At 45.9% G+C, this 23,767-nt stretch overlaps 1 protein-coding gene across 1 annotated transcript in view; it reads left to right on the top strand.

Moving 5' to 3' along the window:
* Nucleotides 1–23,767, top strand: part of CACNA1B (calcium voltage-gated channel subunit alpha1 B) — a 218,663-nt gene that overhangs the window by 144,493 nt on the left and 50,403 nt on the right. Inside the window, exons 20-26 of the mRNA XM_058159704.1 lie at nucleotides 9,798–10,628; nucleotides 14,242–14,459; nucleotides 16,062–16,191; nucleotides 17,766–17,895; nucleotides 20,060–20,119; nucleotides 21,426–21,532; nucleotides 22,688–22,699. Of these exons, the coding sequence (XP_058015687.1) occupies nucleotides 9,798–10,628; nucleotides 14,242–14,459; nucleotides 16,062–16,191; nucleotides 17,766–17,895; nucleotides 20,060–20,119; nucleotides 21,426–21,532; nucleotides 22,688–22,699 (1,488 nt within the window). The remainder of the gene's footprint in view (nucleotides 1–9,797; nucleotides 10,629–14,241; nucleotides 14,460–16,061; nucleotides 16,192–17,765; nucleotides 17,896–20,059; nucleotides 20,120–21,425; nucleotides 21,533–22,687; nucleotides 22,700–23,767) is intronic.

A 23,767-nucleotide genomic window follows, 5' to 3' on the forward strand; every position in this document is an offset into this window, starting at 1 on the left:
TGTTGTTCTCCAGGTGCAAACTGTGTAAATTGTGCAGAGAGTATCCAAGAATGGGACAAGATGCAAATGAGGGGAGGGAGGAAGACTACCTTGAAGAGATGGGATTAGCCAGTAGTCCCTGGCTATTAGACTCTGTCTGAGCCACCACACAAGCAGTTGGAATAACCAAGCTTTGGCAGTTTACACACTTTGGCAGTGTGTAAAATGAGGATCCAGATTGTTGGGGAGGCAAGAGGCTGACTCTGTAAACCGCTTAGAGAGGGCTGGAAAGCACTGTGAAGCGGTATATAAATCTAAGTGCTATTACTATCTTTAACCACAGAGCCATCGCCCCCTCCCCCTTGTGATTTTAATCTATCTCATAATATATATTTTTGAGAGACTGCTTGCAGCACACACTCCTAACAACTACCTGCAGTATTGCGATTAAGAGATACCTTATATTTACAGACAGGACAAATAACTTGGCATCTTTTCAGGAGATTCAAAAGAAATGTCAGGGTGTATTCGTTGTGGCTCAGGGGCTAGGATGTTGAGCTTGTCGATCGAAAGGTCAGCAGCTCGGCGGTTTGAATCCCTAGTGCTGCTATGTAACGGGGTAAGCTCCCATTACTTGTCCCAGCTTCTGCCAACCTAGCAGTTTTGAAAGCACGTAAAAATACAAGTAGAAAAAATAGGGACCACCTTCGGTGGGAAGGGAACAGCGTTCTGTGCGCCTTTGGCGTTGAGTCATGCCGGCCACATGACCACGGAGACGTCTTCGGACAGCGCTGGCTCTTCGGCTTTGAAACGGAGATGAGCACCGCCCCCTAGAGTCAGCAACGACTAGCATGTATGTGCAAGGGGAACCTTTACCTTTACCTTTTATTCGTTAGTACCTCCGTGTTCTGTCTCCGTCCTCAATTTGGAGTAACGAGCTGGCCTACAGCCAGTGGTTACATGGCTCCTATCAGTCCTGGCTGAGAAAACGCAGCTGCCTGCCAAAAAGTTCAAACAGATTAAGACTTCAGCTCACTTCGACACGGTTCAGCTAATTTGCTTCCCCTGGAACTGAGAGCAGTCCCAAAACTTTTTATATATCCTGTGGGGTGGGGCTCCTGCCCCACCCTTCCCTTTGATGATGCCGCCTCTCTAATCTTCTGAAGCGCGGGTCGATCCAGGCTTGATTGGTATGATTATCAGCTGGGTCTGAAGGCGTAGCCTGAGGAAGGGAGGAATCAGGGGATGTCGGCCTCATTACGTCCTCCGATTGGCCTGGTTCTGGCTCCTGAAGCTGGGCCAAAGGAATCGGTGCTTCTGAGGTAAGCCTTACCGGCCCTTCCCCCTCACTCTCAGAGTCACTTTCGGGCATGGGGCCAAGTTCGGGGGGCTGGAGCCACAACACTCCGTTAATAAGCTTCCTGCATATAGTTTTAATGGTTCCAGAGTTCCACTTACAGCTCTTAATTGTCCAAAGCAAGAGAAGGCTTCTTCACTCCTTGGAGCTAATTTCCATTTAGTAAGCTGTTCTTTAAAAAAAAAAAGTCAGGAGGAAAAAATACTGAGAATTAAGATTGTCAGTCACATCGTGGCTTAATGCCCAGCATTTTTCCAGAGATGTAACCTCAGTAACCCGATGCAGCAGAAACTGTAACCAAAGTGCCTGTGGCGCTTCTAAAATTTAACATATGTTATGATACAAGCTGTCATAGATTGACAGAGTAGGCTGTGCTCTATAAAAAGCGACTTTCCCTAAACTCGGTTGCCTTTCAGATTTACTGGATCCCCAGCAGTCATATTTCCTTGCTTCGATGACCGGAAATTATGAGGGATGAAATTCAGCCCATGCCAAAAGGCTGGGTTAGAACAGAGCGTTATTATGCCATGATCAATTGAAGGGTAGTCTGAAAGGGAGGAACTGGTTCTCTGGCATTTTGGATAGATAGTCGGGCTCTTGAGCAACTTAGGTAAGATATCCTACAGCAGGGGTATCAAGCTCGCTAGCCGGATCTGGCTGACGGGGGTGCTTAGAACTGGCCCGCTGGGCCTACCCTGGAAACAGCAAAGGACTAGACCATGGTCCTTCTGCCAGGGAAAATGGAACTTGGTGTTGTGACCCAGGCCCAAGTAGTTATTACCAGATACAATCAGTCCTAAACAAACCTATTTTATTAGGACAGCTGAGAATTACTCCATTCTCAGCTTAGTCCAAATTAAGTCCAAAACGAAGTCCTTCAGAAAAAGTCCTTCGGCCTTATCACAAACCTTTGTCTTATTTGGCGCCCTGCCAAAAGCTTTTCTTGGCAAAGCCCCACAAAGTTCAGAAACAAGAGACACTGACTAGAAACAAATGTAGCAATGTTGGTTTCCTACAAAGAGCCCAAGAGCCGTTGCTGCTCTTTTAAGCCTTATGGGAGGGGCCAATCATCTCCTGGCCTTACTCCCAAGTCCTCCTTTTTGCTTTAGCAACTCTGGCAGCTCTGCGCATGTAAGTGCTAAGAACAGGCTCCTTCTGTTCCTCTGCCTCTCTGTTGTCTGCCTCTGAAGGCTCCGGAGTCTGCGCATCACTCCCAGATGGCCCTGGCCCTATCTCTGCCTGAGATGCGGAGCCCTCGTCCGGGCCTTCCCCAGACTCCAGGACTGGCCGATGGTCCTCCCCAGCCTCCTCACTGTCCGACTCCACTGCCAGCTCAGCAGGCTGCTGGCAGACAACAACACTTGGCTCCATTTTTGCTGGCAGAGGGTTGTAGGAGGTAGTCGCAGCCGAAGGAGCCCGTTTTCCCTGGCAGAGCACTTGGGCCCCCAACACCAATGATGTTGAGCTGGCCACTCCCACCCTGCCACACCCACACCAGCCCCCTGTCAAACACAAGCCTGATGCAGCTCTGAATGAAATCAAGTTTGACACCCCTATCCTACAGGGTTTTATCTAAAATCACTTCCTGCTATCAACGAAACAGATTTAATCACTGCTATAGAAACCCTCCTTCGTACCCCAAATCTGCAGTAGAGTGTTGGGGTGGACCAGATTAGAGAACCCAGAGTGTGAAGCAGAAAGATGTCCCATCCAGGGAGAACCATGACCTGGATGACTGAGAATCTGCATAGGCATGAAGCTGAAAGATTTTTAACCAAGATAAGAAGGCAGAACATAGAATAATAGGATTAGAAGGGACCTCGGAGAATGTCTAGTCCAACTAAATAAGAGAGACCTTCATTCAGTCCATTTTCCACCAAAGAAGCTTGCTCGATGACTTGATGGTCTGTCACACTCTCTCATTGCAACCGGTCCCACAGGATTGTTGCTGGGTGAAAGAACAGGAAGAAGAAACACTATCCACCCGAAGGCAAGGCCAGAAGTGATGGGTGGAAAGTTATTGTTGTGACCCAGGCCCCAGTACGTAGTAGGAAACTCAAGTCAGTATAAAAACAAACAAACTTTATTCGAACAGCTGAGAATTACTTCATTCTCAGCGTAGTTCAACTAAATTAAAGCAAATTCCTCCCAACACAAATTCCTCAGTCCTATCACCAACCTTGGTCCAATTAGGCAAACTGCCAAAGGCCTTTCTTGAAAAAAATTCAGAAGACACCGATACAAAATAAATGCAAGAAGACGAAGCTATCAACGTTGTTTTCCAACAAAGCCCAAATGCCGTTGCTGGTCTTTTAAGCCTTATGGGAGGGGCCAATCATCTCTTGGCCCTACTCCCGAGTCATCCTCTTTGCTTGAGCTGCTCTTGCCTTCTGGCAGCTCTTCTCATGCGTGCATTAGGAACACGCTCCTCCTGTTCCTCTGCCTCACTACTGTCAGGCTCTGGAGACTGGAGTCCGCACATCACTCCCCGATGGCCCTGGCCTCACCTCTGCCTTCGATACAAAGCCCTCATCCGGGCCTTCCCCAGTTTCCAGGACTGGCCCACGCTCTTTCTCAGCCTCATCGCTGTCCAACTCCATTGCCAGCTCCGCAGGCTGCTGGCGGACCACAACAGTTATCATGGAGAGGACCAACTTAGAACTAAGGAGAAATTTCCTGACAGTGAGGACAATTAACCAGTGGAACGGCTTCCCTTCAGAAGTTGTGGGTGCTCCAACACTGGATGTTTTTAAGAAGAACTTGTCTGGAATGGGTATAAGGTCTCCTGCTTGAGCAGGGGGTTGGACTAGAAGACCTCCAAGGTCCCTTCCAACTCTGTTATTCATTGAAACCTTCCGGTTTGAAGTCTTCTGTACTGGTGGAGAAGCAATTGAATTAAGATAAATGCAGAATAAGAAAGAATTGTTTGGGGAGGTTCCTTCCAACTCTGTTATTCCGTTACTTTGTATGATACAGATCTAAGGGAATAACAGATGTTCCAGAAAGATACCATAGGAATGTGTTCCATTTTGTGGGAAGTAGTCAGTTCAATTCCATCAAACCTCCCCTTCCCATTTTCCCATTACTAAATTGCTGATCTCGGGCTGGTTACCGAAATGTTTGCATCCCATTGTTGGTTTCTTTCTCTTTGTTTGTTTCATCTCCACGTTGGTGTTTTTGTTTACAGATCTTCCTCTCCCCCAGTGCTGTTCTTTTCTAGGTTGCCCTACAAGGTTCTGATTTTGTTGTCGTGTATTTTGTTTGTGTTGCAATTTGCGTTGAGGATTTGACATCCACTGAACGACTTGCGATAACTGGTACAATTTATGTGGATGCCGGGGGTTTGTCACCACAAGAGACACACATTATGGGTCCCACCCTCCCATTGGTTATGGGGTGACCAATGGTTTTCCTTCCGTAATTCTGGATACAGGGCAGTGGTGAAATCCAAATTTCTCTGGGCGTGGCTTGCTAGGCTTGCTGTGGTTTGGTGGGCGTGGCTTGGTGGCTGTGGCAGGCAAAGGATTCTGCAAAATCTCCATTCCCACCCCACTCCAGGGGAAGGATACTGCAAAATCCCCATTCCCTCCATACTCCCGGGGGAAGAATATTGTAAAATCTCCATTCCCACCCCACTCTGGGACCAGCCAGAGGTGGTATTTGCTGGTTCTCCGAACTGCTCAAAATTTCCGCTCCCGGTTCTCCAGAACCTGTCAGAATCTGCTGGAGTTCTTCCCTTGTACAGGATAAACTAGCATATCTGAGTCCATGGATCTTGCCGGTTTCAAGAAAAAAAAAGTATTACGGTTTCAGGAATTGGGTAGGTCTAGTTTAATTAAAAGAAGGAATTGGGGTGACATGATGGTAGCACTCCAATATTTGAGGGGCTACTCCAAAGAAGAGTGGACCAACCTATTCTCCAAAGCACCTGAAGGCAGGACAAGAAGCAACAGATGGAAACTAATCAAGAGGAGAAGCAACCTAGAACTAAGGAGAAATTTCCTGATATTTATCAGCGGGACAGCTTGCCTCCAGAAATTGTGGGTGCAGGAACACTGGAGGCTTTTAAGAAGAGATTGGACAACCATTTGTCCGAAGTGGTATTAGGGTGGTATAGGGTTTCCTGCTTGAGCAAGGGTTGGACTAGAAGACCTCTGAGGTCCCTTCCAGCTCTGTTATTCCGTCATTCTTTTTAAGAGGAAATTCCCCTTCTCTCCTGCTGGATGCCAGCTTCAGGAAAATTCCTTTGCATTTATTTCCTCATGCAAGAGAAATCATTGTTATGCCCCCGTTACTCAGAAGAACATTTCGTTAACTTAGTGCAAAATTGATGAGCGTTCATACCTCCCATCATTTTATTAATTTAATTCCCTCTCCATTGCTAAGAGTAGGTTTTTATCGGGTTGAATGCATCTATATATTTTTTTAATCACAACGGGGTTATTTCGTAATAATGATTAGAAATTCATCACGCTATTCCACGAATTCCTTAGAGTAGAGTTTGCTTAGATTTTTAATATGTATCTCTCTGGTATAGTCTAATTTGATCGTCATTCCTTGATGTCTTCCCTTTTTTAAGGTTTAAGCACAATAGTCACCCCATAAAATAACTTTTCCAAGGAACTTTTCAGTAAGGGGGTTATATTGAGTGAAGAGGGGGGCAGGTCCTGCCCTTGAAAACTGACTTTCTCCTTTCCCTGGAGTTGTTTGGAGCAGGGGTGGGATTCAGCCGGTTCAAGCGAACCTGTAGTTAAATTGTTGGCTGACTCCACCCCTCCCCGCCCCTTCTAGGAGTTCCCACGCACCTCATTTCGGCTCCCAGGTAAGTGCAGGGAGGCCTCGTAGGCCCAAAACGGGGCTTGGGGGAGCACTGCATCCCCCCATGGCTTGTTTTTGCTCCCGGGGGGGTGCAGGAGACCGAGTGCTGCCTGTCCCATGCTCTGGCCATGCCCACCCAGGTGGTCATTAGGGCAGAGAACCGGTTGTTAAATGATTTGAATCCTGCCACCGGTTTGGAAGGATTCCATTATTCAGTCTTTCAGCAGACAGAAAGCAGTGGAGAATCGTGAAAATCTTTGGTGGTCTAGCTGTAGCTGAACTACCTGTTTTGGGAAGATTCCAGATGTTCTTTTAGGACAGAAATTGAGATGCAATTGAGCATGAGATAGAAAGCAGAAAAAGCCGATATGCTATCCTGGGAGAAAATGACACTTTCTTCAAAATCCCATTAGGAGTAGAATTTATTTTCGCTTCTAAAGCTCGTTCCCACTTTTCTCTATATTTCCTGATGATTGGAGAGTCTGGAGAGAGTAGATGCTGGGGTTCCATTGCTGGGAGATTTATTCCCAGGGATAACCAAAAAAAAGAAAAGAAAAGAAAAAGAAACCCTCTATCAAAGAAGAGAGGAGTTAAAGGAAGGTTTTCTGCAGCTGGGAAATTGGAACTTGAAGTTACATTAAATCCTGGATGCTAGGAATGTTGTGACCCAGACCCTAGTAGGTAGTAGTAGACGCATTCAGTTAAAAAACAAACAGACTTTATTAGAACAGCTGAGAATTAACTCATTCTCAGCGTAGTTCAAACTAAATCAAAGCAAATCCTTCATAACACAATTCTTCAGTCTTATCACCAACCTTGGTCTAATTAGGCAAACTGCCAAAGGCTTTTCTTGGCAAAAGTTCAAAAGCAGAAGACGCTGACAAGAAATAAATGCAACGAGAGAAGGAGCAATTCTATCAATGTTATTTTCTGGCAAAGAACCCAAATGCCATTGCTGGTCTTTTAAACCTTATGGGAGGGGCCAATCATCTCTTGGCCCTACTCCCGAGTCGTCCTCTTTGCTTGAGCTGCTCTTGCCTTCTGGCAGCTCTTCTCATGCGTGCATTAGGAACAGGCTCCTCCTGTTCCTCTGCCTCACTACTGTCTGCCTCTGGAGGCTCCAGAATCCGCACATCACTCCCTGATGGCCCTGGCCCCACCTCTGCCTCCGATGCAGAGCCCTCATCTGGGCCTTCCCCAACCTCCAGGACTGGCCCATGTTCTTCCTAGCCTCATCGCTGTCCAACTCCGTTGCCAGCTCCGCAGGCTGCTGGCGGACCACGACAAGATCTGAAGAATCTTTGATCCTTGCTAGCACTGATGATGTTACCTAGTTTGGGTCATGAAACAGGTATGAGAAAACCACCAAGCTCAGAGTGTACCAAGGACCCCTCATTTCATCCTTAAGCTACAAAAATATTCTCCTTTACGGTACAGATCTGCTTGAGGAAAGTTAGTGTTTTTCCTTTCTTATTAGATTCATGTGTTTTGGTGTATCTTGTCGTTGGTTATGGCCAATATTCCAAAGGTGCTTTTTTTCAGAAGGCAACTGGACTTTGTTTTTTTCCTTGAAGAGGTTTCGCTTCTCATCCAAGAAGCCTCTTCAGTTAGAAGAACCGAAGAAGCTTCTTGGATGAGAAGCAAAATGTCTTCAAGGAAAAACCAAGTCCAGTTCATTATCTTTAAATGACCCCATAATCCCTTGCAGGGTGGAGGCGGGGCAACTGAATGGAGCTGAGTGTTTTCTGGCCGGATGCCCTTCTTGTCACCAATGCGGAGTTATAGTCAGCAGATAATATTCTCATTGTGCCCAGAGAGAAAAATATCTGCCTCTACCTAGGATTGAACTCACAGCCTCCTAATTGTGAGGCGAGAGCTCCACCTCTAGGCCACCTCACCACTCAAAAACAAAGTCCAGTTGCCGTTTGAAAAAAAAGCACCTTTGGGACAACCATGACTTGGATGATGGAGAATCTCTGCAGGTCAATGTTTTCTCTCATCTTTGAGAGACGAGAAATCCCAGATGAAGGCATGTTGTTGGCTTTGTCAAATACGACGGTGCCATCTCCAACTCTAATCCTTGTTCCTTTCCTCCCCTTTCCCCTCTTCTCTTTCCCTTTCCACCTTCCTCTCTCTGCCTCTCTCTTCTGTAGCAAACAGCAGAATTCCTCCAAATCGAAATCCGTGTGGGAACAGAGGACCAGTCAGCTCCGCGTCTACAACTTCCGCACCAGTTGCGAAGCCTTGTACAATGAGATGGACCCGGAGGACAGGGTTCGCTATGCGACCAACCTCCACATCCGTCCGGATATGAAGACTCACATGGACCGACCTCTGGTGGTCGAGCCGAGGAGCGAAGGCCGTAGCGGCGATGCCAACGCCGTGAGCCCTGCAGAGGGCCAGGAGGCCTCCGACCAGATGAAGTCCCCATCAGCTGAGAACAACGAGGTTGTGAGGAAACACCACCGGCATCGTGAGAAGATGGGAGACATGGAAAAAAGCGGTGCCGTCAAGGAAGAGAACGGGGAACTGGGCGGTGGTAACAACAAGGAGGAACGACACCGGCCGCACCGGAGTCGTAGCAAAGAGGTGGGCGAAGGGGGTGGGAAGGAAGGGAGGACCGAACGCAACCGAAGCCAGGAGGGAGGCAGGCATCACCACCGCCGGGGGTCCGTCGAAGAAGGCGCTGAGAGGGAACATCGGCGCCACCGCGGCCATCGACACCCTCCGGTTGAGCGACAAGTCAAAGAAGGCAACGGAACCGTCAACGGAACCAAGACCGAACGCCGTTCCCGTCACCGAGGAGGGTCAAGGCCTGGCAACCAAGAGGGGGACCCTGGCTCCAAAGGGAGGCGAGAACCCCACAGGCGGCACAAGATACGACCCAAGGCTCTCCCCACTTACGAGTCGGTGGATAAGGAGAACGGAGAGAAAGAAGGAGAGCTGGGGAAAAAGGATCTCAAGAACGCCCAGCCTAGGTGAGTTAGCTAGATAAGGGACCCGTGGAGGATGGGTGAAGGGCTGTGTGAAGAGGGATGGGAACTTGGATTTATAACAACGGATGAGGACCAGCGATGATGATCGAGAACACAGAAAGCTCCTTGTGAAGATTCTGGGTGTTGTTTTTTTAACTAGTTCCTTAGAAATAAGAGCACTCAGTCATCAAAATGAGAGCGAGAGGAAAAAAGAGAGAATTCTGGGTCTGTTGCCAAAAATCACCAGGTGACAATTTACAATCTCCTGGCCTCCTCCACAGGCTGGCATTTCGAAATCGCTGGCTTGCATTTTTGGCAGAATTTGTGGGGAGGAATAGCTTTCAAGCCCTTTCAGGGGTTGCTTGTAAAGTTGCTGTTTTGAATCTGCACTCCTAGCTTGTGAAAATCATAACTGTAGTCCTTCAGACAATCCCTCCCTCTCTCTTTCTCCCAGCTGTGTTTCAGATCTTCTCTCCCCTCCTCTCCCCTTCCCCTTCCCCTTTCTCTTTTCCTCTGTTTTTCTGTTTCTCTCTCTTTCTCTCCTTCTCTTTCTCCTCCTCTTTTTCTCTTTTCCCTCTTTCCCTCTTTTTTTGTTTCTCTTTCTTGCTTGCTCCCCCTCCTCTCCCTTTCCTGTTCTCCCCTCCCTCCTCTGCCTCTCTCTTCTGTAGCAAACAGCAGAATTCCTCCAAATCGAAATCCGTGTGGGAACAGAGGACCAGTCAGCTCCGCGTCTACAACTTCCGCACCAGTTGCGAAGCCTTGTACAATGAGATGGACCCGGAGGACAGGGTTCGCTATGCGACCAACCTCCACATCCGTCCGGATATGAAGACTCACATGGACCGACCTCTGGTGGTCGAGCCGAGGAGCGAAGGCCGTAGCGGCGATGCCAACGCCGTGAGCCCTGCAGAGGGCCAGGAGGCCTCCGACCAGATGAAGTCCCCATCAGCTGAGAACAACGAGGTTGTGAGGAAACACCACCGGCATCGTGAGAAGATGGGAGACATGGAAAAAAGCGGTGCCGTCAAGGAAGAGAACGGGGAACTGGGCGGTGGTAACAACAAGGAGGAACGACACCGGCCGCACCGGAGTCGTAGCAAAGAGGTGGGCGAAGGGGGTGGGAAGGAAGGGAGGACCGAACGCAACCGAAGCCAGGAGGGAGGCAGGCATCACCACCGCCGGGGGTCCGTCGAAGAAGGCGCTGAGAGGGAACATCGGCGCCACCGCGGCCATCGACACCCTCCGGTTGAGCGACAAGTCAAAGAAGGCAACGGAACCGTCAACGGAACCAAGACCGAACGCCGTTCCCGTCACCGAGGAGGGTCAAGGCCTGGCAACCAAGAGGGGGACCCTGGCTCCAAAGGGGAGGGGGGCGAGGAACCCCACAGGCGGCACAAGATACGACACAAGGCTCTCTCCACTTACGAGTCGGTGGATAAGGAGAACGGAGAGAAAGAAGGAGAGCTGGGGAAAAAGGATCTCAAGAACGCCCAGCCTAGGTGAGTTAGCTAGATAAGGGACCCGTGGAGGATGGGTGAAGGGCTGTGTGAAGAGGGATGGGGAACTTGGATTTATAACAACGGATGAGGACCAGCGATGATGATCGAGAACACAGAAAGCTCCTTGTGAAGATTCTGGGTGTTGTTTTTTTTTAACTAGTTCCTTAGAAATAAGAGCACTCAGTCATCAAAATGAGAGCGAGAGGAAAAAAGAGAGAATTCTGGGTCTGTTGCCAAAAATCACCAGGTGACAATTTACAATCTCCTGGCCTCCTCCACAGGCTGGCATTTCGAAATCGCTGGCTTGCATTTTTGGCAGAATTTGTGGGGAGGAATAGCTTTCAAGCCCTTTCAGGGGTTGCTTGTAAAGTTGCTGTTTTGAATCTGCACTCCTAGCTTGTGAAAATCATAACTGTAGTCCTTCAGACAATCCCTCCCTCTCTCTTTCTCCCAGCTGTGTTTCAGATCTTCTCTCCCCTCCTCTCCCCTTCCCCTTCCCCTTTCTCTTTTCCTCTGTTTTTCTGTTTCTCTCTCTTTCTCTCCTTCTCTTTCTCCTCCTCTTTTCTCTTTCCTCTTCCTCTTTTTGTTTCTCTTTTCTTGCTTGCTCCCCTCCTCTCCCTTTCCTGTTCTCCCTCCCTCCTCTGCCTCTCTCTCTTCCTCTTCCCTTTTCTCTGTTTTCTGTTTCTCATTGTCTCTCTCTTTCTCCTTCTCTTCCTCTTTTCTCTCTTTCCGTCTCATTTTCTCTCTTTTCTTTCTCTTCCTCTTTTCTCTCCTTCTCTTCATCTTCCTCTTTTCTCTTTTCCTCTCTTTCTCTCTTTTTTGTTTCTCTCTCTGTCTCGCTCCCTTCCCTTCCCTTTCCTCCTCTTCCTCTTTTTCTCTGTTTTTCTGTTTTTCTGTTTCTCTCTTTCTCCTTCTCTTCCTCTTTTTCTCTCCTTTTCTCTCTTTTCCTCTCTTCCTCTCTTCCTCTTCCTCTTATTTTATTACTCATTAAAGAAATTTATATGACTGCTCAACACCCATACTCCTTTTAATTTACCTATCTACCATACCTAGCATCTGTATTTTTAAAAGGACAGCTTAATTTCTGTTTGAAACTCCAAATTCCATTAAGCACAGGGAACTGCAGAATAATGGCTGGATGGCCAAGAGTCAAGTGCAAAGCAACAATAGGCTGTGTGTATGTGCCTCTGTTTGTGTGTGTGTGTGTGTAGGGGAGATGTGAGGCATCAAAGACAGACTAGTGATTTGGGAGGTGGAATCTATTTTCTCCTTGAAGGTTCACCTGCTGCGATAAGCAGCATTTAAACATACAAATTTACAGCAAAATCCCCGTAATGTGTCGTTTTTGGTTAATGCCATCTATTATGTTCCTGAGGAATTAGTACCTTTTTCTTACCACCTAACGGTCATGCTTGCTGATGGTCAACAAGGGCCTCTGGTGGCTCAGCAGACTAAGTCTGTCTGCTATTAACACAGCTGCTTGCAATTACTGCAAGTTCAAGTCCCACCAGGCGCAAGGTTGACTCAGCCTTCCATCCTTTATAAGACAGGTAAAATGAGGACCCAGATTGTTGGGGGGCAATAAGTTGACTTTGTATATAATATACAAATGGATGAAGACTATTGCTTAACATAGTGTAAGCTGCCCTGAGTCTTCGGAGAAGGGCGGGATATAAATGCAAATAAAAAAAAATTTCTGGAAGTCTAATTTTCTAATAAGGAATGGGAATCCGAGGCCCTTATAAACTACTGGTGGTTATTGGGAGGAAACTTCCAGCAGATTTTTAGTTTATATTCTACCAATAAAAGAAAAATATTTGCAGCTCAGGGTGGAAATGAGGGATCCTTGGTACTCTCTGAGCTTGGTTGTTTTCTTGCAGACATTTCATGACCCAACAAGGTAACATCATCAGTGCTAAGTAACATCATCGGTTGGGGAATGAATGATCTGCAAAAAAAAAAACCCTACCAAGCTCAGAGGATCCCACAGTTGCCTTCCTCCTCCTCCTCCACACAAACCCCATTCCTTTTAGCACTGATGATGTTACCTAGGTGGGTAATGAAATGTCTACAAGAAAAAAGCCAAGTTCAGAGAGCAAATGGAACCCCAGAATAGCCACCCTCCTCCTCCTCTTCCCCTCCTCCTCCTCCTCCTCCTCCTCCTCCTCCTCCAACCCAACTCCGTTCTAGCACTTATTATGGTTTTTGGTTAGGTCCTGAAACATCTGCAAGAAAACAACCAGGTTCAGAAAGCGCCAAGGACCCCATAGTCCTCCTTTTCCTCCTTCTCTTCCTCCTCCTCCAACTCCTCTCTCTTTTAGCACTGATGTCGTTTCCTAGTTGGGTCATGAAACGTCTGCAAGAAAACAACCTAGCTCAGGAAGCACCAAGGATCCCACAGTTCTCCTCCTCCTCCTGTCCTTCTCCCTCTCCTCCTCCTCCTCTTCCCTTTCTACACACCCTACTCCCTTCTAACACTGATGATGTGTCCTAATTGGGTCATGAAATCTCTGCAAGAAAACAACCCAGCTCAGAGAGAGCACCAAGGATCTCTCAGTCTATGTCCTGCTAGGCCAGTGGTTCTCAACCTTTATAGTGCTGTGGCCCCTTTAATACAATTCCCCATGATGTGGCGACCCCAACCGTAAAATTATTATTTTTTTAGGCAGCGATCTCAGCCCGCCTCAGCAGCCGCAGAAGGGGGAAAAAAGCGGCAAACTGGTTTTTTTTAAAATTTATCGCGCCTGAAGCCATATTGGCTAGCGATCTGAACTGCTTGCGATTGCCTTGAGGACGGAGGCATTAAAGCGGAGACTCCTCCCCTATTAAGTTTATCGCGCCTGAAGCCAGATTAGGCTAGCGATTGGGAGTGATTGCAGCTGGCTTGAGAGGGAGACATCAGAGCAAAGATTTCTCTCTCTTTTTTTTTTTACTTTTTTTTAAAAACAGTTTATTTATGCATTTTCAGTTTACATACATAAGTGCCTTGTGAACAGCATTTTTGTCAGGGCAAAATTTTTTATTTTCCATAATAATTCCCACAATTTGATCAGTGTACAATACGATCACTTATTCAACAATCGATCCTATACTCAAATTATACTCAATCAGGGCTGCTCGACCGCCACTCCCTCCCTTAGTCCTTTCTACCCTTCTCATCCTTCTTCGACTTTCCCCACCATCCTTCTCCTCGCTTTCCTACTTCCCCTCCTCTTTCCCACTTCTCACTACCATCCTTTCTAACCCTCTATCTTCTCCTCCTTCTCCTCCTCCTATCCTTTCTTCTCCCTCCCTTCTTTCCTACCTACCTACCTGCCTACCTACTTTCTTCCTTCTTTACTCCTCTTTCCTTACCCTTTCCCTTCTTTTCTCTCTTTTTTAATTCATCACGCCTGAAGCCGAATTCGGGATTCTTCGACTCGCAAAGTATACTTCCCATATTTCCGATGGTCTTAGGCGACCCCTGGCAAATTGTCATTCGACCCCCAATGGGGTCGCGACCCACAGGTTGAGAACCGCTGTGCTAGGCTAAAGAAGCTGTAAAAGTCAATGAGCCAGAACACTGACGTGGGAAGAAATGAGACCACTCTCAAACTTTATTCTTGCTCTTCAGGGAAAGCCAATGTGACACAGAGGCAAACATAAGTGTGACCGTGGTCCCTTTGCACACCTTGCCCAGCACCTGTCTGCAGAGGGTACCTGAGCAGCCGGAGGATGCTGACAACCAGAAGAACGTCACTCGTATGGCTCAACCATCTTTGGACAAATCTGGCCCTGTCAACATTCCTGTCACTGTCACCGCTCCCCCCGGGGAGGCGTCCGTCATACCAAGTGAGTGTTTCTAACATCAGAAGCTCTTCTGAGCCCAGAATTTATGAGCCGTGGTGGCGCAGTGGTTAGAGGGCAGTACTGCAGGCTACTCCTGCTGCCTGCCGGCTGCCTGCCATTGGAGAGTTCGAATCTCACCAGGCTCAAGGTTGACTCAGCTTTCCATCCTTCCCAGGTGGGTAAAATGAGGACCCAGATTGTTGGGGGGTAAGAGGCTGACTCTGTAAACCGCTTAGAGAGGGCTGGAAAAGCACGAGATATGGAACAAATTGTATCAATGATACAAACAGAGAAAAGAGGGTCGAAAAACAAGAACTAACTAGAATTCATAAAATGGAGAATTAAAGTTATGTATGTAACTACAATAGAACGATCATGGGTAAAACAAATGTATAAGTGATATAGATAGAAGAAGGGTGTCTTTAGATATGTAAATACTGAACAGACTAATTGTATATAAGTAATAAGGTATATATGATACTTATCTTTCATTTTCAAAAAGAAGGCCAAGACGGTTACACCGCGTCCAATGTTTTAATATGTTTGTAATAAAACTTTAAGAAAAAAATAAAATAAAGCACTATGAAGCAATATATAATAGTCTAAGTGCTATTGCTATTCCTCCCTTCCTTCTCTCCCTCCATTTTCTCCTTCCTTCCTTCCTTCCTTCCTTCCTTCCTTCCTTCCTTCCTTCCATGCCATGCTGGGGCAGTGGTTAAAATGCAGCACTGTAGGCTGCCCACTGCCAGCAATTCGATCCTGGCTAGCTCAAGGTTGACTCAGCCTTCCATCCTTCCAAGGTCGGTAAATGAGGACCCAGATTGTTGGGGGGCAAGAGGTTGACTCTGTAAACCGCTTAGAGGGGGCTGTAGAAGCACTGTGAAGCGGTATATAAGTCTAAGTGCTATTACTAGGTTGCTGAGTGAGAAATTTGTTAGGTGAGTGGTCCCGTTTTACAGCTTTCCTTGCCACCTTTGTTAAGCGAATCACGGCAGTTGTTAAATAAGTCACACAGTTGTTAAGTTGACTCAGCCTTCCATCCTTTATAAGGTAGGTAAAATGAGGACCCAGATTGTTGGGGGGGCAATAAGTTGACTTTGTAAAAATATACAAATAGAATGAGACTATTGCCTTATACACTGTAAGCCGCCCTGAGTCTTCGGAGAAGGGCGGGGTATAAATGGACTTTGCTGGTCAGAGAGTCACGAAAGGGGAATCAAACATGACACCGGGACACTGCAGCCGTCATAAATGGGAGTCAGTTGTGAAGCATCCGAACATAAAGCGCGTGACCGATGGTCGTAATTGTGAAAAACGGTCATAAGTCGCTTTTTTCAGTGCCGTGGTACCTTCAAACGGTCAGTAAATGAACTGTTTTAAGTCAAGGACTGCCTGTAAGTAGCTGGCCATTGGTTGGATGGCCTGGTAACCTGTCTTGTTGTCATCAAGGACAGATATGTTGAAGAAATGACCAGTTCAGTCGGGTTTTATTCGCAAAATAGAAGTGGCTGTTTTGTTCTTGGCCACAGCAACGAACGATTATGCTCCAAACCTATTCAGAAGCTCTCATTTTGAGATGTAGTGTTATCTTTGTCAACCCTTTAGTGAACAACGTTGAATTTGAAGCCAAAATGGAAGAGAAGAAGGACATAGATGCTGAAGATGAGATGGCCAACAGTACACCCAAACCTATCCTTCCCTACAGCTCCTTGTTCATCTTAAGCCCAACCAACCCGTAAGTCATCCCTTGTTAAGCAGGGATTTTAGGAGGGATTTGGTAGGAAGAAGGAGACGGAGCCCTGATGCTTCTTGCTAAGCCAAATGTGTTGATTCTTCTGAACAAAGGCAGGTCCTCCCTTACATTGGAAGAACCCCAAACACAGCATAAGGCAGATAGATAGATAGATAGATAGATAGATAGATAGATAGATAGATAGATAGATAGATAGATAGATAGATAGATAGATAATCAATAATTAGATAGATAGATAGAAGATAGATAGATAGATAGATAATCAATAATTAGATAGTTAGATAGATAGATAATCAATAATTAGATAGATAGATAATCAATAATTAGATAGATAGATAGATAGATAGATAGATAGATAGATAGATAGATAGATAGATAGATAGATAGATAGATAGGGCCGAGGTGGCTCAGGCTGTAAGATAGCCTGTTATTAAAACACAGCTGCCTGCAATTACTGCAGGTTCTAGTCCCACCAGGCCCAAGGTTGACTCTGCCTTCCATCCTTTATAAGGTAGGTAAAATGAGGACCCAGATTGTTGGGGGGGGCAATAAGTTGACTTTGTAAATATACAAATAGAATGAGACTATTGCCTTACACACTGTAAGCCGCCCTGAGTCTTCGGAGAAGGGCGAGATATAAATGTAAATAAATAAATAAAAAGATAAATAGATAGATAGATGATACCGTGTTTCCCCAAAAATAAGACCCTGTCTTATATTTTTTTGAACCCTGAAATAAGCGCTTGGCCTTATTGCCATGTGCTCAATAGCCTGATTAGATAGATAGATGATAGATAGATAGATAGATAGATAGATAGATAGATAGATAGATAGATAGATAATCGATAGTTAGATAGATAGAAGATAGACTGACAGACAGATAGATAAATAGATAGATAGATAGATAGATAGATAGATAGATAGATAGATAGATAGATAATCAATAATTAGATAGATAGATAGAAGATGATAGATGATAGATAGATAGACAGACAGACAGACAGACAGACAGACAGACAGACAGACAGACAGACAGACAGACAGACAGACAGATGATAGATAGATAGATATTTCTTACTTTGACTTAGTTACATACGAGGGATCTATCAGGCAATAGATAAGGTTTAGAAGTTATAAAAAAGACCCAATTACCCTTCTTTGGTTTAACTCACAGATTTGTGGTTTCTCGTGGAACTTTCCACAGCCTCCAAGGCCTGCTGAGTTCTGCCATTTCAACCAATCACCAAACTCATCATTCCTGACCAACACCTTGTTGAGTGAATTGATTTGTTAGGGAAGGGGGTACGCAAACATCTCAAGAAGTTATTGTACCAGGTCAACAGAAGCTTGCTCATCACATTGGGTGCTCTACCAGAGCCTCGCAACTACTCTAGTGTGCCTAATGTTGACCCCACCCTTTCTCATTGTCCTTTGGCCATCCAATGATGTATCAACTTTCTGATAACCAACAGGGTTGGTTTGATGCAGCCCTGTGTGATGGGGACGCACCTTCCTTGGCCTTTCTTCTCTCACTCCTCTCTTTGGCTCCTCTGCAGGATCCGGTGCCTCTGTCACTACATTGTCAACATGCGTTACTTTGAGATGGTCATCCTCTTCGTTATCGCACTCAGCAGCATAGCCCTGGCCGCCGAGGACCCTGTTCAAGCGGAGTCACCCAGAAATGAGGTGAGACATGAGAGTCCAGGATGAGTTGTGGGAAGCTGTCCAACTCTAGAGGAAGGTTTCTGCATTGGGGTGGAGCTAAAGAAAGCAATAGCACTTAGATTTATATTCCGCTTTCTAAACTCTCTAAGTAGTTTACAGAGTCAGCATATTACTTAGAGTAGGGTAGGGTAGGGTAGGGAAGAGTAGAGTAGAATAGAATAGAACAGAACAGAACAGAACAGAACAGAACAGAACAGAACAGAACAGAACAGAACAGAACAGCAATAGCAATAGCAAAAGCAATAGCAATAGCAATAGCAATAGCAATAGCAATAGCAATAGCAATAGCAATAGCATTAACCTTTAGACATATATACCGCTTCAGAATACTTTACTTTACACAGCTCTAACTGGTTTACAGAGTCAGTTTATTGCCCCCAATAATCTGGGTCCTCATTTGACCAACCTCGGAAGTATGGAAGGCTAAGTCAACCTTGACCTGGTCAGGATCAAACTATGGGCAGTGGGCAGAGTCCACCTGCAATACTGCATTCTAACCACTTCGCCACCATAGGAAGGAAGGGAGGGAGGGAGGGAGGAAGGAAGAAGGAAGGAAGGAAGGAAAGAGAGAAAGAAGGAAGGAAGGGAAGGTTTATATAGTATATAGACTTATATACCGTTTCACAGTGCTTTACAGATCTCTCTAAGCAGTTTACAGAGTCAGCCAATCGCCCCCAACAATCTAGGTCCTTGTTTTATCAACTTTGGAAGGATGGAAGGCTGAGTCAACCTTGAGCCGGTCAGGATCGAACTGCCGAACTTCTGGCAATCGGGAGTCAGCAGAATTAGCCTGCAATGCTGCATCCTAACCACTGCACCACCACAGCCCTCGCCTTCTTCTCCATGTTTCTTGGGTCCCTGTTTTCAGGCACTCGACCTGCAGTTTTTTCTGCTGCTTGAGTGTGGGATGGAGATGGAACTGATTCCTGTTGCCAAGACAACCAGGCCACCAAATATGGATCTGAAAGGGGATGCAATTCCTCTTCAATACATATCACCATTTCCTAGAAGATAGGGATGCCGCCTGAGATCTTCATAGGTGGCTTTCAAAGAATGGCCAGTTGCTTGTTTCTCAAAAGCGGCTTCTGTCTAGAATGCCCAACCAAGCACCAGTGGATACCAATAGCAATTGCAGCAGCAGTTAGATTTATATACCGCTTCATAGTGCTCTCTAAGCGGTTTACAGAATCACCATATTGGCCCCCCAACAATCTGGGTCCTCATTTTACCAACCTCAGAAAGATGGAAGGCTCAGTCAACCTTGAACTAGTCAGGATCGAACTGGTGGCAGTTGGCAGAATTAGCCTGCAATACTGCATTCTTACCACTGCGCCACCATGGCTATCAATGCTTCAAAGACCAGCTCCTAACCTGACCTTTTAAGACTGAAGCACGTCTCAGATCTTAGAGCCATACAGATGATGAAACATCCCAGTAGAAGAAATCTATGTGGTTCTTTATATATAATATAATTTATATATAATGAGCTGTGGGGGCGCAGTGGTTAGAGTACAGTACGGCTGCCTGTAATTTGGCAGTTCAACTCTCACCTGGCTCAAGGTTGACTCATCCTTCCATCCTTCCGAGGTCAGTAAAATGAGGACCCAGATGGTTGGGGCAAGAGGCTGACTCTGTAAACTGCTTAGAGAGGGCTGTAAAACACTGTGAAGTGGTATATCAGTCTGTGCTATTGCTATTGCTCTATCTATCTGTCTGTCTGTCTGTCTGTCTGTCTGTCTGTCTGTCTGTCTGTCCATTATCTATCTGTCTGTCTATCTCTCTCTCTATCTTTTTCTCTATCTGTTCATCTCTCTATCTACCCATCTATCAAAGCCACGGTGGCACAGTGGTTAGCATGCATTATTGCCAGCTAACTCTGCCCACTGCCAGCAATTCAATTCTGACCAGTTCAAGGTTGACTCAGCCTTCCATCCTTCCAAGGTCGGTAAAATGAGGACCCAGATTGTTGGGGGACAATAGGCTGACTCTATAAACCGCTTAGAGGGGGCTGTTAAGCACTGTGAAGTGGTATATAAAACTAAGTGCTATTGCTATAATATATTTTTCTTTGGATTCAATTTATTTTGGCTGCTTTTAACTTTTGAACTGCTCCTTCTGTTTTCAGGCTCTCAAGTACCTGGATTATATATTTACAGGTGTCTTTACCTTTGAGATGGTGATAAAGGTAAGAATATTTCTCCAGATCTCTTAGGAGCATATCTGCAGAGGAACAATACACATTGGACCACCTATTTGCATATTTATAACCATTGTATCCTATAAAATCCATGTGGATTTTTGAGGACGTGCAAGAATACACATAAACCAATAAAGGAGAATATTTGTAGATCAGGGTTTAAATGAGGGGTCCCTGGTGCTCTCTGAGCTTGGTTGTTTTCTTGTGGATGTTTCATTGTCCAACTAGATAACATCATCAGTGCTAGAAGGGAGGGGAGTTTGGAGAAAGGAGGAGGAGGAAGAGGAGGAGGAGGAGGAGGAGGAGGAGGAGGAGGAGGATTGTTGGTTCCTTGGTGCTCTCTGAGCTTGGTGGTTTTCTTGCAAATATTTCAATACCGAACTAGATAACATAATCCGTGCTGGAAGAGAGGGGAGTTTGTGAGGAGGAGGAAGAGGAGGAGGAGCAGGAGGAGGAGGAGAAAGAAGATTTTAGGTTCCTTGGTACCCTCTGCATTTGGTGGTTTTCTTGCAGACGTGTCACGGTCCAAACTGGCTAACATTACCAGTGCTACGTGAAATCCAGCAAACTATGAAAAACAATATGGACATTTTATTTTTATTTTTATTTATTTATTTATTTATTTGTCGAGTATGTACTAGATAATCTATATAAGTACAAGCATGAATTGAATACATAAAATGAATACAATTAAAGGGAACATTCGGACAGGGACAGTAGGCGCGCTGGTGCGCTTATGCACGCCCCTTACAGACCATCTTAGAAATGGAGTGAGGTCAACAGTAGACAGTCTAAGGTTAAAATTTTGAGGGATTTGGGATGAAACCACAGTCAGGTAGTGCATTCCAGGCGTTGACCACTCCGTTATTGAAATCACATTTTCTGCAATCGAGTTTGGAGCGGTTTACCTTGACTTTGTATGTATTATTATTTGCTCGTGTATTGTTGCGGTTGAAGCTGAAGTAGTCATTGACAGGTAGGACATTGTAGCAGACGATTTTATGAGCTATGCTCAGGTCAGATCGAAGGCGGCGTAGTTCTAAATTTTCTAAGCCCAAAATTTCGAGTCTGGTGGCATCAGGTATTTGGTTGCGAGCGGAGGAGTGGAGGACTCTTCTTGCGAAATATCTCTGGACGCGTTCAATTGTATTAATGTCCGATATGCAGTGCGGGTTCCAGACAGACGAGCTGTATTCGAGAATTGGTCTACCTTTCCCCCACCCTCACCCCTTTTTCTCCTCTCTGCATCCTTCACATCTTTTCTCTCTTTCTCTTTCTCTCTTTCCTTCCGAAGATGATTGACTTGGGACTCCTGTTGCATCCCGGTGCCTATTTTCGTGATCTCTGGAACATCCTCGACTTCATTGTGGTCAGTGGAGCTCTTGTGGCATTTGCCTTTTCGTAAGTAGCTTTTCTTCCTGAGTGTTGTGACCCAGGCCCAAGTAGGTAGTAATAAACTTAGTCCGTGGAAAAACAAACTTTATTCGAACAGCTGGGAATTACTTCATTCCCAGCGTCGTTCAACTCAAAGTTAAACAAATGCCTCCCAACACAAATTCCTCTGTTATCTCACAAACCTTAATCCAATTAGACAAACTGCCAAGGGCCCTTCCTGGCAAACATCCGGAAGCCCCAAAAACAAAGAAGTATACGAAGCAGAAGACGTAGCTACAACGTTGTTTTCCGGCAAAGCTGAAATACCGGTGCTGGTCTGTTTTAAGCCTTATGGGACGGGGCAATCATCTCCTGGCCTTCCTCCAGAGTCATCCTTTTTGCTTGAGCTGCTCTTGTCTTCTCATGCATGCATTAGGAACAGGCTCCTTCTGTTCCTCTGCCTCACTATCACTCTCTAGAGGCGCTGGAGTCCGCACCTCACTTCCCGATGACCCTGGCCTCACCTCAGCCTCATTGCTGTCTGACTCCGTTGCCAGCTCCGTAGGCTGCAGATCGTTTACCATGAGCATCCTTTGGTGGTGGGTGGCGGTGGGGTGTTAAAGACGCCAAGCTTGTCAGCTGGAGAGCTGACATCCTGGGTTGGAGACCCAACGCCATGAGACTTTGTGAGCTCCTGTTCTCAGCTCAGCTCATGCCCATTTTTCCTGACAGTTAGAACAATTTCCTGACAGTTGGAATAATTCATCAGCGGGACAACGTGCCTCCAGAAGTTGTGAATGCTCCAACACTGGAAGTCTTGAAGAAAATGTTGGACAACCATTTGTGTGAAGTGGTGTAGGGTTTCCTGCCTAAGCAGGGAGTTGGACTAGAAGACCTCCAAGGTCCCTTCCAACTCTGTTATTCTGTATTCTGTAAGACGTATTTTTTGTAAGTGATTACTTTGGTGATAATGAACACAAGTGTGTATTTCTACTCTTCCTGGTTACCAAATTCTCACCTATTTTTCCCCACATAAAAAGACAGGAGTAGAGGGCCATCTTTCCTGAAAACACAACCACTGTGTGTGTTCTTGGGGGTTGTTGTTTGGGTTATTGTCTTCTTTGTGGCTGACTCTGCTCTTCTTTTGTGTGTGTCTTCCTTTCACTGGGATCGTCTCTGTAGGAGTTTCATTGGGTAATACATTACTGCTCTCCCTTGTGGCCTTGTTATTGCCTGCGGATGCCCGGGGCCAAAACCTTCTTGTCCATTCATGTTACAATCATTCCATTGACTGCTCTCACCCATCTTGTTCTTCATAGTCTGATGAAAAGCTTAAAGAACTCATTTTCCCCCAAATTAGGAAGGGCCAACCCATAGTCACCAGTCTGCAGGTGTTCTGGTGGTGGGGGCCCTTTCTTCTTGTCTTGGTCCCACCATGACTTACCAGAGGGGCATCCTCTGCTCCTTTCTTTGGGAGCTCTGTTGCACCTTCTCAATGAGAAACATGAAGGTCCGGTCTTTCTGGTGAACGTAATTCATGGTTATAGAATAGAATTCTTTCTTGGCCAAGTGTGATTGGACACACAAGGAATTTGTCTTTGGTGCATACACTCTCAGTGTACATAAAAAGACAAAGTACATTCGTCAAGAATCAGAAGGTACAACACTTCATGATAGTCATAGGGTACAAATAAGCAATTGAATCATACTAGGAAACAATATCAATATAAATCGTAAGGATACAAGCAACAAGTTACAATCATGCAGTTGTAAGAGGGAGGAGATGGGTGATAGGAACGATGAGAAGATTAATAGTAATAGTAACGCAGACTTAATGAATAGTTGGACAGTGCTGAGGGAATTATTTGTTAAGCAGAGTGATGGCGTTCGAGGGAAAACTGTCCTTGTGTCTAGTTGTTCTGGTGTGCAGTGCTCTATGGTGTAGTTTTGAGCATAGGAGATGAAACAATTTGTGTCCAGGATGTGAGGGTTCTGTAAATATTTTCACAGCCCTCTTTTTGACTCGTGCAGTATACAGGTCCCCAATGGAAGGCAGGTTGGGAGCAATGGTTTTTTTCTGCAGTTCTAATTATCCTCTGAAATCTGTCTCTGCCTTGTTGGGTTGCAGAACCAAACCAGACAGTTATGGAGGTGCAGATGACAGTCTCTGTAGAACTCTGTAGAACTTGATCAGCAGCTCCTTGGGCAGTTTGAGCTTCCTGAGGGTAGGACAAGAAGCAATGGATGGAAACTAATCAAGGA

The sequence above is a fragment of the Ahaetulla prasina genome, chromosome 16, assembly GCF_028640845.1.
Source record: "Ahaetulla prasina isolate Xishuangbanna chromosome 16, ASM2864084v1, whole genome shotgun sequence".
In the NCBI taxonomy this organism is placed as follows: domain Eukaryota; kingdom Metazoa; phylum Chordata; class Lepidosauria; order Squamata; family Colubridae; genus Ahaetulla; species Ahaetulla prasina.